The sequence below is a fragment of the Cydia fagiglandana genome, chromosome 1 (assembly GCF_963556715.1).
Source record: "Cydia fagiglandana chromosome 1, ilCydFagi1.1, whole genome shotgun sequence".
In the NCBI taxonomy this organism is placed as follows: domain Eukaryota; kingdom Metazoa; phylum Arthropoda; class Insecta; order Lepidoptera; family Tortricidae; genus Cydia; species Cydia fagiglandana.
The window spans coordinates 26,899,119-26,916,362 of NC_085932.1; the positions used below are offsets into that span (position 1 = coordinate 26,899,119).

The 17,244-nt window shown below is 37.7% G+C and overlaps 1 protein-coding gene across 11 annotated transcripts in view; it reads right to left on the reverse strand.

Moving 5' to 3' along the window:
• Window positions 1-4,258: 4,258 nt before the first annotated feature.
• The window catches only part of LOC134668504 (tight junction protein ZO-3-like), a 132,062-nt gene continuing 119,076 nt past the window's right edge, over window positions 4,259-17,244 (reverse strand). For 7 of the 11 annotated variants that reach the window (XM_063525990.1, XM_063525973.1, XM_063525967.1 and 4 more), the window contains 8 exons: window positions 17,035-17,151; window positions 16,549-16,683; window positions 15,762-15,897; window positions 14,601-14,747; window positions 11,500-11,611; window positions 11,337-11,412; window positions 7,878-10,522; window positions 4,259-5,632 (listed from right to left, as the gene is read on the reverse strand). In XM_063525990.1, the coding sequence (XP_063382060.1) occupies window positions 5,409-5,632; window positions 7,878-10,522; window positions 11,337-11,412; window positions 11,500-11,611; window positions 14,601-14,747; window positions 15,762-15,897; window positions 16,549-16,683; window positions 17,035-17,151 (3,592 nt within the window). In that variant the 3' untranslated portion in view covers window positions 4,259-5,408. Of the gene's footprint in view, window positions 5,633-7,354; window positions 7,436-7,877; window positions 10,523-11,336; window positions 11,413-11,499; window positions 11,612-14,600; window positions 14,748-15,761; window positions 15,898-16,548; window positions 16,684-17,034; window positions 17,152-17,244 lie in introns of all 11 variants that reach the window. The other 4 variants (XR_010098793.1, XM_063525959.1, XM_063526010.1 and 1 more) reach the window with 4 other exon arrangements.

The window sequence follows — 17,244 nt, forward strand, 5'->3', positions numbered from 1 at the left end:
TAAGTTTGCCCCTGAATCTTATGGCGCTACTTAGGAAGGAGGGGCAAACTTTTTTAAATATGTGCTACCACTATTGAGTACCCTGGTAAACTAACAGATGGCGCTGAATTTAATACGTAGTGACATGAATAGCCACCGAGGAAGGTTTTTGCCAGATTAACTCTAAGTTTAGATGATTTAATAATGTACAACAAAATTAAACGACAGTAAATTAATTACCCCTCATTGCACAGTGCCATCTTTTTCACGACTACCCAAAAAAAAGAGAGAGAGAGAGAGCGTATTGTGTTTTCAACGTTCGTGTTTGTATGTAGGTATATATTTATTTATCTGAGTTTCTTTATTACACCTTAACTTCTGAATGCCTTAACCTTAGCCCGACGTACGTGACACGCTGTACGCTTACCAAAGCCGGGCGCCGAAGGGGCTCTCATAGTCAAACCTTCGGACCAGTGCCGGATTAACCAATAAGCAAAACAAGCACGTGCTTAGGGCACCACGTTCAGGGGGGGCACCAAAATGCCAGGTTGAAAAAGTAGAACTAATTCTAAAATTAGGGACAGACACATCGTTTTTACCACACGATATTTTTTTAGCTGTCCAAAAGCTTATTTGGAAAAATAATGGCGCGTAATTCTTTGGGAAACAATCGGTAGCAGTAGAAGAGTCGTGATTACATGCATGTAGATTCGATTTCAACCCACTCTTTTGCGGTTCGGCGTTAGGTCTTATGCGAGTGCTTATGCCTTCTGCCTTACGGCAAAGTTGATCTTCTGCCTTAATTACACTTGGGCGTGGATCCAAATCCAAGCTTTCCTCTTTCGCAGCTGGGCCTACTGCCTTGCTCACACTTCGCCAATTCAATTCACTTGGTGAATTCCAAGCTCTGCTTTCTTGCATCTTTTATGCATGAAAACAACCTCGCTGAGACCCTTAAATATCGAGCCCTATGCGAAGCTAGGCTGATAGAAAACTGTCCCATCCCTTCTTTGTATGAAATCCTGGACTCACGCCTGGTTGGGACTAAAAGTGAAATTGCGTTTTTTATATCGAAAAATTTTCGCGCTCGCTTCGCTCGCCTTTTTAATAACTTTCTAAGGTATGATAAAGGTGACATTCGGGTGGCGACTGCAGCAGCATTACTCTGTTGTAACGTTACTGCTGCGGTACTGTCAATTTTCGTCATAAAATGATGTGACCGATTTCCATACTAAAAGTAAAAATGTACAACTGTCTATCATATTACGTTTTTATATCGAAACATTTTCGCGCTCGCTTCGCTCGCGTTTTCAATTACTTTCTAGGATATGATAAAGGTGACATTCGGGTGGCGACTGCAGCAGCATTACTCTGTTGCAACGTTACTGCTGCGATACTGTCAATTTTCGTCATAAAATGATGTGACCGATTTCCATACTAAAAGTAAAAATGTACAACTGTCTATCATATTACGTTTTTATATCGAAAAATTTTCGCGCTCGCTTCGCTCGCGTTTCAATCACTTTCTAAGATATGATAAAGGTGACATTCGGGTGGCGACTGCAGCAGCATTACTCTGTTACAACGTTATTGCTGCAGCACTGTCAATTTTCGTGATAAAATGATGTGACTGATTTCCATACTAAAAGTAAAAATGTACAACTGTCTATCAAAATGCGTTTTTATATCGAAAAATGTTCGCGCTCGCTTCGCTCGCGTTTTCAATCACTTTCTAAGATATGATAAAGGTGACATTCGGGTGGCGACTGCAGCAGCATTACTCTGTTACAACGCTACTGCTGCAGCACTGTCAATTTTCGTGATAAAATGATGTGACTGATTTCCATACTAAAAGTAAAAATGTACAACTGTCTATCAAATTGCGTTTTTATATCGAAAAATGTTCGCGCTCGCTTCGCTCGCCTTTTCAATAACATTCTAACCTAAGGTATGATAAAGGTGACATTCGGGTGGCGACTGCAGCAGCATTACTCTGTTACAACGCTACTGCTGCAGCACTGTCAATTTTCGTGATAAAATGATGTGACTGATTTCCATACTAAAAGTAAAAATGTACAACTGTCTATCAAATTGCGTTTTTATATCGAAAAATGTTCGCGCTCGCTTCGCTCGCGTTTTCAATAACATTCTAACCTAAGGTATGATAAAGGTGACATTCGGGTGGCGACTGCAGCAGCTTTAGGTACTTTGTTGCAACATTACTGCTGCGGCGCTGTCAATTTTCGTGATAAAATGATGTGACTGATTTCCATTCTCAACTGTAGTGCAGCAATGAACTTCACTCAATTTACCAAAAAAAAAATGTAATCTTAATGACCCTAGGGAGAGGGGGCACCATGGTCTAGAAATGCTTAGGGCATCAAAATATCTTAATTCGGCACTGCTTCGGACTTAACCCGACGTACGTGTCGCGCTGTACGCGTTCCAAAGCCGGGCGCCTTCGGCGCCCTCATACTAAAAGAATCTGGCGTAGCCCGACAACGTGGCGCGCTGCACGCGGTCCAAAGCCAGGCGACTTCGACTTTCTCATACTAAAAGAGTCGGGCGTAGTCGGACTACTACAAATCGCGCTCTAAAAAGTATGAAACAATAAGATAGAATTATTTTAAGTAATTATCATGCAGGAAATTATAAATGTTATAATTATTTGAATAAAGAAATACAGCGTAATGTAATTTACTATTTTTTATATATTTAGCAGCTTACTGACACAAACCGAATTCCACGCGGGCGGAGCCGCGGGCACAGCTAGTAGGTGAATAAAATTCATTTTCCAGGTGGCCAGTTATTAAACAGTTGCCAGTAATTGACAAATTAAGAGTGCCAGAGCACTACGTTCTAATCCCTATACGCGCGAATATATTTGTGTGCCTAAATAAAAAGATCCCGGAGTATTTAAATATAAGATTGCGGGTAACGGTTTGAAAGAATACGTATGTACATGTACCTAGATATTCAGATTGGAATCGGACAGTTTATTCAGTGTTAATTTTGACAATTTAGCTTTTTTCCTCTGAGTTTTTAGGAAACCGGGCTCTGGTTAGTTAAGTAAGTATATTTGGGTGTTTGAGAAAACGACTTTTCCTAGTAAAATCTGTTGGACTAAGCTAGTTCGTTTAAGTTTATAAAATACAGAAGCTTAATATGTAGTTTTCCTAAGTTTCTCTATTTAATATTCCTCAAAATTAGTAGAGTTATTCTCATAACTTAAGTTTAGTTTGTTTTTTTTATATTAAACATGAAAACACTGAAATGCTTGCTAAAAGCGTCATTTTCCGCACTCATACTCAGCTCAACAAGTGCAGTGTATAATGGTATAAACACGTCCGATTTACACACAGTACGAGATAACCATTAACACACATGAGAATCATTGCACGCATTCGCATAATCGTCGTGCGAACATCGAGATATTCACACTTGTTGGTGCTTTATTGCACAGATAATACCTAAATATCTGGCCGACCGAGCTTTGCTCGGAAAACGTATAAAAACTAGATCGATTTATCGCCCCCGAAAACTCCCATATAGCAAATTTCATCAAAATCGTTGGAACCGTTTACTTATAGGTATAGGTAAATAAATAAACAAAAATCGCTCGTTTATAAGGTATTAGATAGATTGATTACTTATTTTGGTATCATTTTCCAAGTTTGGGGAATGGAATAAGAATTATTTTTGAATTCATTCGCTCATTCCTCATTCAGGTTCCACCTAATGTAAGATTTGGGCATATTTATGCGATATTACGGGTAGGTACACAATTTTATTTCATAAATAAATTCCTCTTCCTTCAGTTGCATTTAATTTAACCCTTTCAATGCCAAGCCTATCGTGTGCATGAATGCACGAAGGTTGATATTGGGCTGCAGCCGCGCCTCTGTGGACATAGCAAACTCGAACTAAGATCTACCTACAAGTAGGCAGAAACAGAGCGCACTTGGACCGCCGGAACTGTCCTGTCCAACTTTTTTTGGAAGGTACAGGGCAGTCAAGAGGCGACCGCTGGACTAGGACAAGGAACTGACTTAAGGAACCATCGTGCATAGCAGAGCCGTTTGACAGAGATTTTTAAAATAGGTAAGTCATTTTGCAGGAGAGGAAATTTCCTTGTAGGTATGTGTTCATAAATTACGGTAGTCCACAGATGATACAAGTGTCTATATTCCTCCCTTGTATTATATTCATTGTATTTGAAAGGAATAAGTATATGTAAAGGTACCTCCTTGGTGAATGGTGATAAAGAAAATGAAAAATCTGTAGATATAAAATTTTATTGTAGAGTCAAAGTTAAACTCATCGTTAATAACAAGAAAATATACAATACAGGTATAAGGCGAATAGGAAATAACATACTTACGAGTAGCGCTTAAATCCACAACTAAGATTTCTTTAGCAAGTTGCAACGCAATTGAGAAAGACATCATGGAAAGGAAAATAGTAATAAAAGTTACTATTCAGCCCCGTTTTATTAATTTGACACAATTAGATTACACATTTATTTCATTTCCCTTTCCTTGATTCACGTTAAAAGCAACAGTCACTTCATTATTTTGAAAAGTCAAATTACGAAAACATTTCGGATATAACATCCAACATTCCGATATTTCTATTTCTAAATACAGATGCATTACATTAAATAATAACATTACATTATCAACATTATTACATCTACAGTAATCGCTCTAAGTTATGGTAAGGCATCTTATTGAATGATAAATTCTTGATCATAATTTTATTAAAATGTTTCACTAATTTCACAATTCCAATCATTGAATTAATTCATATCATTATCACCAATATCTAGACTTTAATAAACCCTTTTGAAAACTAACTAACGTGAAAAACTATTCTTAACATTCTAAGAAGTGTTTCAATATAGTCTTGCCAGTCTAAATTTGTGTTATCAGGGCATATTAATTATTTTATACATAAAATATTTGCATAGCAAGAGCACCACCAATATTACCGTGTCAAACCAAGCTCTCGAAGCCTAAAATTACTTAAGACATTTTCTAATATTTTTACAAAAAATAGCTCTTTGAGAATGCGTTTTATGCGAATTAAAAATGCGGTCTTATGGCCTAAAAGGTGGGAATTTAGATACAATTTGGAAGAACATTATCTTTGCAACCCCATTTATGTAGAACAACTGGGTCCAATATTATGGTATAAAAACAATAGCCTATTTATTTAAGCTTTATAGTGTCATATTTTCACAATTAACCGTGTAATATATTATACGTGGGCCATACTGAAAGTTTCTGGATTCTGATATATGAGACGACTTAATTTTCGTAAGTGGGCAGTCCAGGAATTTTCAGTATGACCCATGTATGTATCCTATATTCGATTGGTCTTAATGAGCTCAAAATAATCACGAGATTAACAACATTTTATATCATGAGCTAAAAATGATCAACTTTGACAGCAACAGTATTGAGCGTGGTAGTCGCAGGGAGGTGTATCTGGTCCCAGTCGGTGCTGAGGTGGGCCTCAGTGTCGGTGGCCTTGATTGTGAGGCCTAGGGAGGGGACTGCGTTGGCGCAGTGCGGGAGCCGCAGCGTCACCGGCCGCAGGAACACCAGCCCTTGCGGACCGCACATCACTAGTGGGGATAGCATCGCTTCACCTGTTCAGGAAAAGACGTTAAAGGGCTGCAAACATCTTCGAGCTAATCAGGAATAGTACATTACTACAGAGGCCGGGACGAAAGGGGTTGCCGGCCGAAGACATATAGACGGCCGAGCGAAGCGAGGCCGGATAGGTCTGAGCGCGGGCAACCCCATTTCCCGCCGAGGTATGTATAGTGCTTTTCTCAAACATGCAATGAAATAAATAAAATAAAAAATCCACGAAACCCAAGTTTTATTTATAGAAAAAACTAAAAGTAAACTACACCCAAAATATAACCAACACGTACCTATATCATTATCACGCGTATGTTTTACTCGAGTCGTGTATTTTTACTACCCGTATATTTTCATGTATCTTTGATTTTTTCGCCTTGTATCCGTCTGACTGTCGTTTTCGTCACAAAGGTTTACATAGTCTTTCATGTTGATATCATGTTTCACATACATCGTTGCTTTATGCATGGAGTAAATAAGTATAATTTCCACAGTGTTGACGAATTTGTAGTTATATTCATTTAAAATATGCCATAAAACTGTTTCTAATAAACTGTAAGCCATTTTTCTTAGTTTCTCAAATAATAAAATTGCCATAAGCAACCATATACATACTTCGTCTTTGACTTGGCGGCAGAGGCAGCAAGTTATTTAAAATCAATTCTGCTTACGCTGCCAATTCCAACACCTACGATTACAATTAATATTAATTTCATTATTTCGTCGGAAGTAAAAAAATCAACAACGCACCATAAATCCAATAAAACAGAATGAATATTTTTCAACTTTACCAGCTTTACCTCCATAACAATTTTAAAAAAATAACTACGCGTGTTCGCGTGTTTGAGTAGACCTTTTTACCGCTAACGTTTAGATGAAGTATTTTAAATGTTTTTATTTGTGTAGTTAAATTTATAATTTAAAATTATAGAATGTATTATTTATTAAGTTCATGTTGATTTTATACAAAAAAAATGCAAATTATAGCAAACATTGTTTCTTGTTTTTTTTTTATAGGCGTAGTCGCAGAGTGTCATTACGAACCATAAAGCAAATACTGCCTCTAGTTTTTTTTAATGGATGAATGCCACGATGCTGTGTCACAAATATCTGTGAAATGAAAATTAAAAAAGAGGACTTTGCCGGCCTAGGCCTGCAAGATGTGTATGAAATTCCATTAACGACCTTTTCTCCTACCCGCACCTGAAACGTCATACTTCGCAGCCTATTATAAGGAACATAACATCAATATTTCATTGCATGTTTGAGAAAAATAAATTTTATTAAAAAAATAATTTTGGTAAAACTGTTTAGGGTGTATTAAATATGATATGTACCTAGTTGGATAAGTGAATTAGAATTTAGATGTGCTAGAAATTCGAGCAGAAGATGATAAAATCTTTTGAGTGGTAAAGGTAAGTTGTTTGGTAATTTGTCAATTGTATTAGATAACATCAAAGATAGTAATGTACACTGTAACACACAAACACAAATCGCAACACGTTTTATGCATTATATTAAGCATGCCAAGCGGTTAAAATGGACAATGGTCACGAAACAAGAACAAAATTGAAGTCATAAGAGGAATTAATAAAAAATAAGATATTAAAATAATAAGGATATATAATTATATAAAATATAGTAGGTAAATAAGAACAAATAACTTTCATGAGTGAAAATAAGAATGAAATAATGTGTTGATATATAGTTTTGGTCAAACATACAATCATACGGTTGGTTGAACGTAGCATAGGCGAGGTCGTCTCTCCTCAATCTCTAAGTACGAGTGTATTGTGTGGTAGAAGCTGCACAAATAAATGATAATAATATATGACTCACCCGGTTAATAAATGTATATAAACGAATGTGATAAATGTACGTATGTTAAAAACAAATAAAAACTATACAAGCAATAATTTATACGACAAACAGTGGTAATTGCTGTACAATAGAAAGTGTTTTGTATTTAGGTATGACTTTATTACAAGGATTAAATGTACTACGTAATGATAATAATTGTCAGAAATTAGAGTGTGTTCTATACATAAAGGTATATCTACAACCCACATGCTTCACAATGTCCATGCAAAATATAAACATATTTATTGTTTTGTACATAACTAGCTAAACAGTGGTACAGGCACAAATCAAATTTCTTGCTCCTCTATTTTCATCGTTAATGCCCAATTAGTAAGTGCTTTCTAGATTCTAGACTACAGGCGCGTGCTTCATTACAAAAAGCTTTACCGTTGTCCATATCGATAGGTGGCCCCCCCACGCGCTGGCTCAGCCTCGGGTCTGACACCGTAAAGTAGATCTTTTGCTTGATACCAGGAGCTATAGCTTTAGGCGGGATGATCAGGGAAACTCCCCATTGTCTATCTTCTAATACACCGCCTTCACTGTCAAATATTCCCCAAGTAGTATGCGGACCATCAGGTTCTACTTCCTCTTTACTCTCTGAGGCACTTTCTGACATGGACGCCTGAACCACTGTGTTCTGATTGTTAATAATGGTTGTTTCGTTCTGACTTGCCGACATATTTTCAGAATTTTCTTGGCTGCTCTCAGGACTTTTCTCTATTATCTTTTCGCAGAATTTTACAGTTCTACTAGGTTTTGGAGGTTGATCCTCTAAATCTTGAGAGGTGTAAGGGGTACTTTGAGGCTTATTTTCAAAGTTCATACTGCACTCAGAAGCATAATGAGTTTCCATAGACGTTGTCGATTCATAAGGTACAGGAGAGGTAGTTGCTTTTAAAGCATTCGATATGTGTTCGGTCTTCCCATGCAAACGAGGTGCGTATAAAGGTTCACCTTTGAGTACGGTAGATTCTATGTTCAGTGACTTTTCCTTTTCTGCGTCGGTTTTTGACTCTGTTAATCTGAGTTTTGAAAAATCTATTTCTTGAAATGTCTCCTTCTCAACGCTGCTTTGTGCTTCTGTCTTTGTTTGATAAATAGGTTCTCGGCGAGATAAATGATTAGCATCACTGAGTTCATACGGGCTACTTCTCGCACTACCTTCTTGGGCTTGTAATACTTCTTTTGTTTCCTGGTGGGATTCGTATATTACACTATCTTTTAGTTCTCTTTTGGAAACATACAAAGGTTCTCTCATTTTAGCGGCATCACTTTCATTTGCTTCCTTCCTGGTTTGATAAATCATTTCCTTTTTAGCTTGATTTCTTTGTTTTATCATTTCCAGTTTTTCTTCTAGTCGAATACCATAAGTGGACTCCTTACTGGCTAACATAGCGGCTTTCTGAGATAAAATTTCTTGTCTTGACACATATGTACACTCTGCAGAAGCCGGTCGAACATCTGGTTTAAACTCAAGACTGTCACTCCTCGTACAATAATTAGATTCCGAGCTGCTAGATTTGATCACGGATCGAGTTGCATATGGTGATTCTGCTTGCCCTGTTCTCGACAGCATTTCCGTTCTAGACGAATATGGTGGTTCGCTCATACACTTAGCCATAGGTGATAGCCTTTCGGGATAATTTACTGGAGTTTGTAATCTTCTGTCAGGCCTCACACTATAGGGATTCTCTGACCATGAGGTGCTTGCTGGAGGATCATACGTCCTTCTACCATACAAGGGTTCTTTAGCAGTAAACGACCCATCCATTCTTTGTTTAAGCATTTCTTCCTTGGTATTATAAGGTGATTCTGAAAATCTCTGTCGCAACATATCTTCTTTAGTAGAGTATGGACTTTCAGAAGTCATTCTGTGCCTAAGCATGTGCTCTTTGCTAGAATAAGGAGATTCGCTGTACAATGAATCTGATTGCTTAACGATGTCCTGCTTAGTAGTATATGGATTATCGTTTATTATTTCACTCCTGGTGGCATAAGGGCTTTCCCCAATGGACTCTGATCTGATACCATAAGGACTTTCTCTAACAGAATCAGTTCTTGTTCCGTACAAACTCTCTCTTACAGAATCTGTTCTTGTTCCATATGGGCTTTCTTTTATAATATCGGTCCTTGTGCCATAAGGACTCTCTCTCACACATTCAGATCGTGTGGCATAGGGATTCTCTCTAATGCATTCGGCTCTAGTAGCATAAGGGTCCATAAGGGGCATGCCTATAGACTGTCGGTTTCCATACGGACTTTCAAAACTCTGATTAGTAACTTCAGATCTACTGGCATAGGGGTTTTCGCTTGAGGTATCATACAGTGAAGCATACGTTCTCCTTGGTTTAGGAATAGGATCGTAAACGAGATGTTCTTTGGTTTGGTAAACTGGTTCTGGAGGTAGAGGTTGTGTAGGGTGGAATGGTTCGTGTTTTGTTTGCTGCTGTCTTTGGTAGATGGGATCTATTTTGGTAATCATATTAAAGCTGGGCGATTGGCCGTAAATGCCTCGCCTATTATACTCTATGAGGGAATTCTGTCTGCGTAACAGTGGGGTAACTTTCGGTTCCGTTTCTATCTCACACATTGAATTTTGCCGTCTTAGATTTTTAATGACGGGTTTGGCGTCGTAATCTCTAACTGTGCAGATTACGCCATTTCTGTCGTCACAAAATGAGCTTTGTCGTTTTAGGATTGGTTTTAAAACTGGTTTTTCACATGAGGACGAGTTACTACGCTGCAACATTTGGTTTCTTATTTGCGTATTTCTCATATGCGTATTCAAGTCGCTAAGATCAGACTTCTCTCGTCTGAGCATCGGCATTTGATGCATCTGATGTCTAGGCTGCAAATCTGTCTCGCATAATGACTTTTGCCGAGATACTTTTTGGGAATTTTTCGTTTTTGATCGGAATAGATCGAGCACAGCGTTTTTAATAAACGATGGCTTTTTAGACAATTTCTTTTTTGTTTTTGGTGAAAATGATTCGTCGCGCTCCACGCTTGAGTTCATGGCATCGGATGAACTGCGGAAACCCACAACCAAAAACCCACTTAGTTACGCTATGATAAGTAATCTGGACACTTCAGACACACATTAATGTATTAAATAGAACTTATGAGATCAGATAGAATAAAAGCAATGAAAATCTGAAATGTCCAAATTTAATGGCAATTTTCAAGAAGTGAATTTAGAGATTCCTTAAAAAGCATATTGAAATAAATGCCCCTTGAAGGAATGAAAAAAGAAAAGAAAAACAACGAACGAAAGATGATAGAATATAATTAATTTCAGCAGGGGAAAGACAGCCAAATGAAAACCAAAGACGTCGGTGTACAATGTAATGAGAAAAACTAAGCAAATAGAAAGACAAATTAATTCAATATGCTTTTAAATAGAATTTTCAAGTTGCACTAAAATGCAGACACGCACTGCCAATAATAGTTGTCATAACAAACAACTCTAAATACTCTAATATACAATGTTATTACAATTTACAGACTTACCCCAATATAGAGATATGTATATGTTACAAAATATGTATTATGTATATTTATAACCACATACAAGACCGATACTAATACTGTGGCCCGACAAGACATTGTTAGTCGTTTGTGAAGCGATTGGTGTTTGCATGTTAGAGCAAATTGTACAGGGCTGATGTATACGGGACTGAAAACTGCTAGAGATTCTCGAAGATATGACTTTTGGAACATGCAAATTCACAGAGATATGTACTGAGGTATACTTTTATTAATTTTAGAGTTTGAATGTATTTGTAAATTAGGGGACTGATTGGTAGTGCAATTACAAGGTTATACCATTTGATAAAGTCTTACCTTATATTGTGCATGTGTTGAGGCTTCCTATATAGTTCGAAGGCGGATCCGCGTTGTTCTCGACTACCTGCTAAATCTGGGAAGAGAAATTAAATGTTAGAATTTAGATTGTGACAAGAAAAATATCAGTTTTTAGCATTTGGTGTAATAACAAATAGTTTACCTATGAGATGGGGGTTGTGCGGCAGGTTGATGGCGCGGTGATGGGACGGAGGCCCGGAGTACGGCGGGGACTGGGGAGGCATCTGACCGCCGTATGACATGTTTTGTTGATGCTGTAGACAAAAACAATTTGATCACATGTGCGTGGGATTAATATTTTAAAAGGTGAACTTTAAGAAGCTTTCGATACGGTTGTAAAACTGATATAAGTGGTCGACTAAACATAAAAAAGGTAGAAATAAAAACAACAGACTATACATTTATTTGGAGGTGAATTCTATTCATATTTAAGAAACAAAATACGATATTCAATATTGACAACAGAATAATAAATCTAGCCAAAGAATTCCACAAGGCAGTAAACTAGGTCCGGTAGTAGGTATTTATGGTTATTGATGACTTCAGAGTAGCTATTGTAATGTATGGAGCAATTGCAGTGGATGAGTACCTATTTTTTTTTTATAAGTTTATTTAGGTAAACAAACAGTCACTACAAGAAAGGCTTAAATATAAAGTATTTTTAACACTATATACAGTATGTGTGACCAACACCGTTCACCGCTTATTATAATTAGGTAGGTACTTTGATTATTCGGTGCTTATACCTCTGGAGCGTAAGGCTCCGGAAGGCATTGACAAGGAAAAGGTTATTATTATATTAAATTAGTACATCATAAAATGAAATATTTAACGCTTAATAGCTAACAGTGCATGCAGCATTACGTTACATAAGTTATATGAAAATAGTAAGTACATTAAATTGTAAATTTTGATTCGCTTCATATCACTAAATATTATGTATTGTTATTACGTCTAATAAGTACATCTGTTACAAGTTTTTTATATATACCAGAACTGCAGCCAAAAATATCCACCTGATTATTTTATTAGTTTTAGTTTTAATTTATTTAGTCTATACTTAATTTTAATAATAGTTTGTATAAGTTTTGTTATTGAATAAATTTTTTTTCCACCTGATTAAAATGTGTGTTATAAGTGTGGACGAGCCTGCGAAGAGGAGCGCGCTCACCGGCGTGGGTGCGGCAGCGGCCGGTCACGAACAGCCGGTGCGGGCGCGCCTCTCGTTGTCTACTACAGTTGGGCACTTTATAACTGAGTTTATTATTAAGGGCAACACAATCATAGTGGTTGTTGCAGAGACCATACAGTACCATTGACTCGAGCAACATTCGCCTGGAACTTAAATCTAACAGATCATATTTTTTTAGTAACTGCTGGTAAGATAATCTATTTTTGTAGCATCGAAAGTGCATAGTATTTAAGAATTTTTTTTGGACTGTTTCGAGAGCATCTGAGTATTTAGTATAGTAGGGGTTCCAAATTGCTACAGCGTGTTCTAAATGGCAGCGAATTAAGGACTTGAATAATTGCAAATAAGTATTTGGTCGTCGAAATTCCGTACTAGAGCGCATAACAAAACCGTACATCTTGAATGCTTTATTTATTATGCTATTTATGTGTAAATCTAGGTGCAGCTTTGAGTCAAGTGTGATTCCAAGGTCCCTTATAGATTCAACTATTGCAAGTTTTGCGTTACATAAGATGTAAGAGTTATTTATAATTAATCTTTTTTTGGTGAATTTAATAAGTTTGCATTTATCAAGGTTTAGTTCAAGTTTATTTGCAGCACAATAGTTGGAGAAGCAATCAAGGTCCTGTTGAAATTTATTACAGTCGCTTTCGTCACAAATTGTATGATATATTTTTAAATCGTCTGCGTATAAAAGAATATTACAAAATTTAAAACAACTACCAATGTCATTAATAAATAGTGTGAATAATAAGGGACCTAAAATTGAGCCCTGTGGTACGCCTGAACTGATTTTAATAGCATGCGATTCACATCCGTTAATTGTTACTTTTTGGGTTCGGTTGGTGATATATGACTTAAACCAGCGCCACAGGTTTCCCCTTATACCATTATAAGCAATCTTTTCCAATAGTAATCGATGATCCACCCTGTCAAAAGCCTTCCGGAAATCAGTATACACACTGTCTACTTGCGTATTACTATCAAGGCTTTCAAATAAATATGAGGTATAAACAAGAAGATTAGTGGTTGTAGATCTATGTTGGACAAAACCGTGTTGATGAGGAATAATTTGATTATGTAGATTTGGATAGATCAGTTTATGCACTAACTTCTCGAAGACTTTTGACAGTGTGGACAAGATTGATATGGGTCTATAATTTTCTACGTTATTTTTGGAACCACCTTTGTGCACTGGAATTATGTTTGCAGTTTTCCAAATAGAAGGGAAGAAACCCTCATTCAGGCACTTATTAAATATAATAGCGAGAGGTGTTGTTATAGTTTTAACTGTATTTTTGAGAAAAATTGGGGGAATATTGTCAGGACCCTGACCCTTTGATAAATCAAGATGGCTTAATTCATATGTAATGTAGCCGGTAGGGATGTGTAAATTGTGGATGTTAATGTTAGATGTTGGGTTATTTTCGGGAACGTTAAAGAGTTATCTGGTACAGTGGATGGCTGGTAAAATGACTGGAAAAAATCTGAAAACATATTACAAATTTGTGTTTTGTTATTAGAGGTTATATTTTGATAGTTCATAGTGTTAGGTATATCAGATGAATGGTTTCGATTAGAAATATAGGTCCAGAAGTATTTTATGTTGTCGTGTATACTGTCCTCCACTCGTTCGAGATATTTTTTATAACATTTATTTGCCTCAGTCTTAAATCTGTCTCTTAATTTTGAGAATACTTCATAGTCAATCAAATTGTGGTACTTTTTCCATTTGATCCAAGCTTTGTTTTTATTTTTGTAATGACATATCATCATATTCATATTGTCATATTGGTATCGAAGGTTAGCTGGAAGAGATCCCTTATAGGGATAAGTTCGCCTTTGTACTTCCATTACTGTAATTTATTTTTGTAAACCTGTGTTGTGTACAATAAAGTGATTACTACTACTACTACTACTACATATTATGTATAATGAAATGCTGCCTTGCTGTCGCCCGCATCGCATAACTGCATAATAGAGTTGAGTAAGGAGTTCCTCAGGGCAGTATTGTAGGTCCAACAGGGTTGAGTAACTATGGGTATAGTTACCTGTGGGTAGCTGTTGTGCTGCACGCGGTGGTGCGGCTGCGACAGCGAGTGCTGGTGCGAGTAGTGCGGGTAGTGCGCGGGCGCCGGCGCGGGCGCGCGGGGCGGCGCGCCGGCGCCGGGCGGGGGCGCGGCGGCCGGGTCCATGCTCTGGTGGAACGTTTGATAAGTATAAAGTTTTGTTATAGGTAAGCTGAGTAGAGTCGTTATCTCGCCTAGAGACATGATTCGTTTGACAGACAGTAATCGCCTATTCAGAAATTATGAATTACCACTAAAATATTCATCGTTTGTTTTTATTTGACCAACAATTTACACAGTCTCATTTTGCACTTGATGTATGTTTGTCAGGTGGAAACATTTAACCTCCAGGGCACAGTTGGTTAGTTTTGTGCTGCGTACCGTAAAACGGGGTGAGTAGGTTTCGCGGGGAGAGTTGGGTTATGAATGGGGAGAGAAGGTTTGAGAGGGGGGTGAGAAGGGATTTTAAGGCTACTGCTACAACAATAATGCATTCCATTTTAAAATGGTGCTATAGTAATACGCATAATAAAAAAAATCGATCCAACAATCTTCCAAAATAACCTTTGTATGAAAAACCCTCTCACCCCAAATACGAGGCAGTACGGGGTGAGGTGGGTTTTCCTCTTTATCGTCAAAGTTATGAAATGGAACTATCCAAAAAATGAAATACAAACGACCGAACCACTTATTATATACACCATTCAGTTTTCACAGGTAAAAATAAAATTTTATCGAGGTTTGAAAGTCAAATTTCACCCAACTCACCATTTTACGGTATTCGATTTTTTGTAGTGAAATTCTGATAAATGAAACGTCATGATTTTCGGAATAAACTCGACAAGCGCAAGAGTTCTATGCAGCATTTATGTTTTAAATGTTTTAAGACTCCAACGCAAAAATAATACTAATCTCAAACATGTGTTATATTGCGTCTTCGATTTAGAAACAAAATGCGACCATTTGACATACCCAATAGATGAAGACTAATAAGACTACATATGAATAACTTCAAGATAATATTTGCATGCTTAACCAGCAAAAAATGTTTCTGTACGGGAATATCTTTCCAATAACACCTTGTTATACCATATTTTATCCGAATAAAGAATTTTCATTTCATTTCATGAATGAGTAACATACCCCATTCCTGGGGTGTCCCGGGTGCGGCTGGTCGGCAGGCGGGCGGTAGTGCTTGGGCTTGGGCGGCGGCACCGGCTTGTAGGGCGGCGCGCCGCGCGCGCTGTAGTCCGCCTGCGACGCAGAGTTCGTACGGCTGCTGCACGCAAACAGAACAGATTATAGTGTGTCTACAATAATCATACAGGTTCAGTGACCAATGTTGAAGTAGTCAACCTTGTAAGGTTTTTTTATAAGTACCTACCTACATATTTAAATATCTATTGTGAAGATGAAATTACTAAAACATAATTAAACAAAAACCAACCTTATTAAAGTACTAATATGGTTCAATATGGCTATGAACTTGAGGTGGAAATTAGTGAGTTTTGCTTGTCACCTGAAGAAATGTTAAATCAAATATGTAAAGGACATTCAAAAATCATTGTAGATATGTATTTATAGTCAAATACTATAAATACATATCTACAATGATTTTTCCGGACTACCGTAATCGTATGAGTAAATGGTACTAATATTATACCTATGGTTAAATTTGTTGCGTTATAACTGTTATAAGATACCGACAGACTGTTATTACACATAAAACCATATAGGCCTTGATATTTGAAACATTTACCCCCTTATTCATAAACGTTTACTAAAGTTAGCAAGCCGATAATAATCGTTTGTCCCTTTCCGACGTATCGGTATGATGGAAAGGGACAAACGATTATTATTGGCTTGCTAACTTTAGTAATCGTTTGTGAATAAGGGGGTTACTGTCCAAAAGTTATGTACTTATAGGTACCTGTATTTGGCGTGGTCGTTGGTGGGCGCGCTGGGCAGCGAGGGCCCGCGCGCGTGCGCGGGCGCGGGCGCGGCGTGCGGCGCGCCGTTCGCGGCCCCCGCCCGCTGCGGGCTGCGGAAGTTCTCCTGCGACCTGCTGCATAACCCGACACTCAATAATGATCCTTATTGTGAAAAGCTTAAGCATCGAATTGTGGCGTCTCCTCCAGCTGCCCCTGCCAACGTCGTGCCGTATTAATCTAACAGATGGCGTTAGGGAGCTAGAACGCATTTAGTAAGAGATCTACATCGCGCTTAAGGAGTTTTAAATGTCGGTTGCTATATATGTATATGTATAACTGCCGACCAAGTCTCAGTGGACTTCGGTGCCCAGGCGTAACACATGCCTGGAGAGAGTATTCTCTATTGCCTCTCTACCTTCTACAGAATTTTTAAAGCCTTGACAATTACACAAAGGTATCTTTAATTTAATGTTTCAGTAAGTTACCTGTAGTTGTCAGAGTTTCTGTACTCGAGCGAGTTGTGTTCGTGCGAGTTGGAGTTTCGCTGCGGACTCTGTGACGACATGGCGGTCGGGTTGGGAGGCGGCGGTGGCTCAAGTTTACTGAAACAATAATATTAATAAGTAATATTTCTCTACTGATTACGATCACAATCACATTCCTATGAACCAAGAGTCATGGGAACCTATACTATA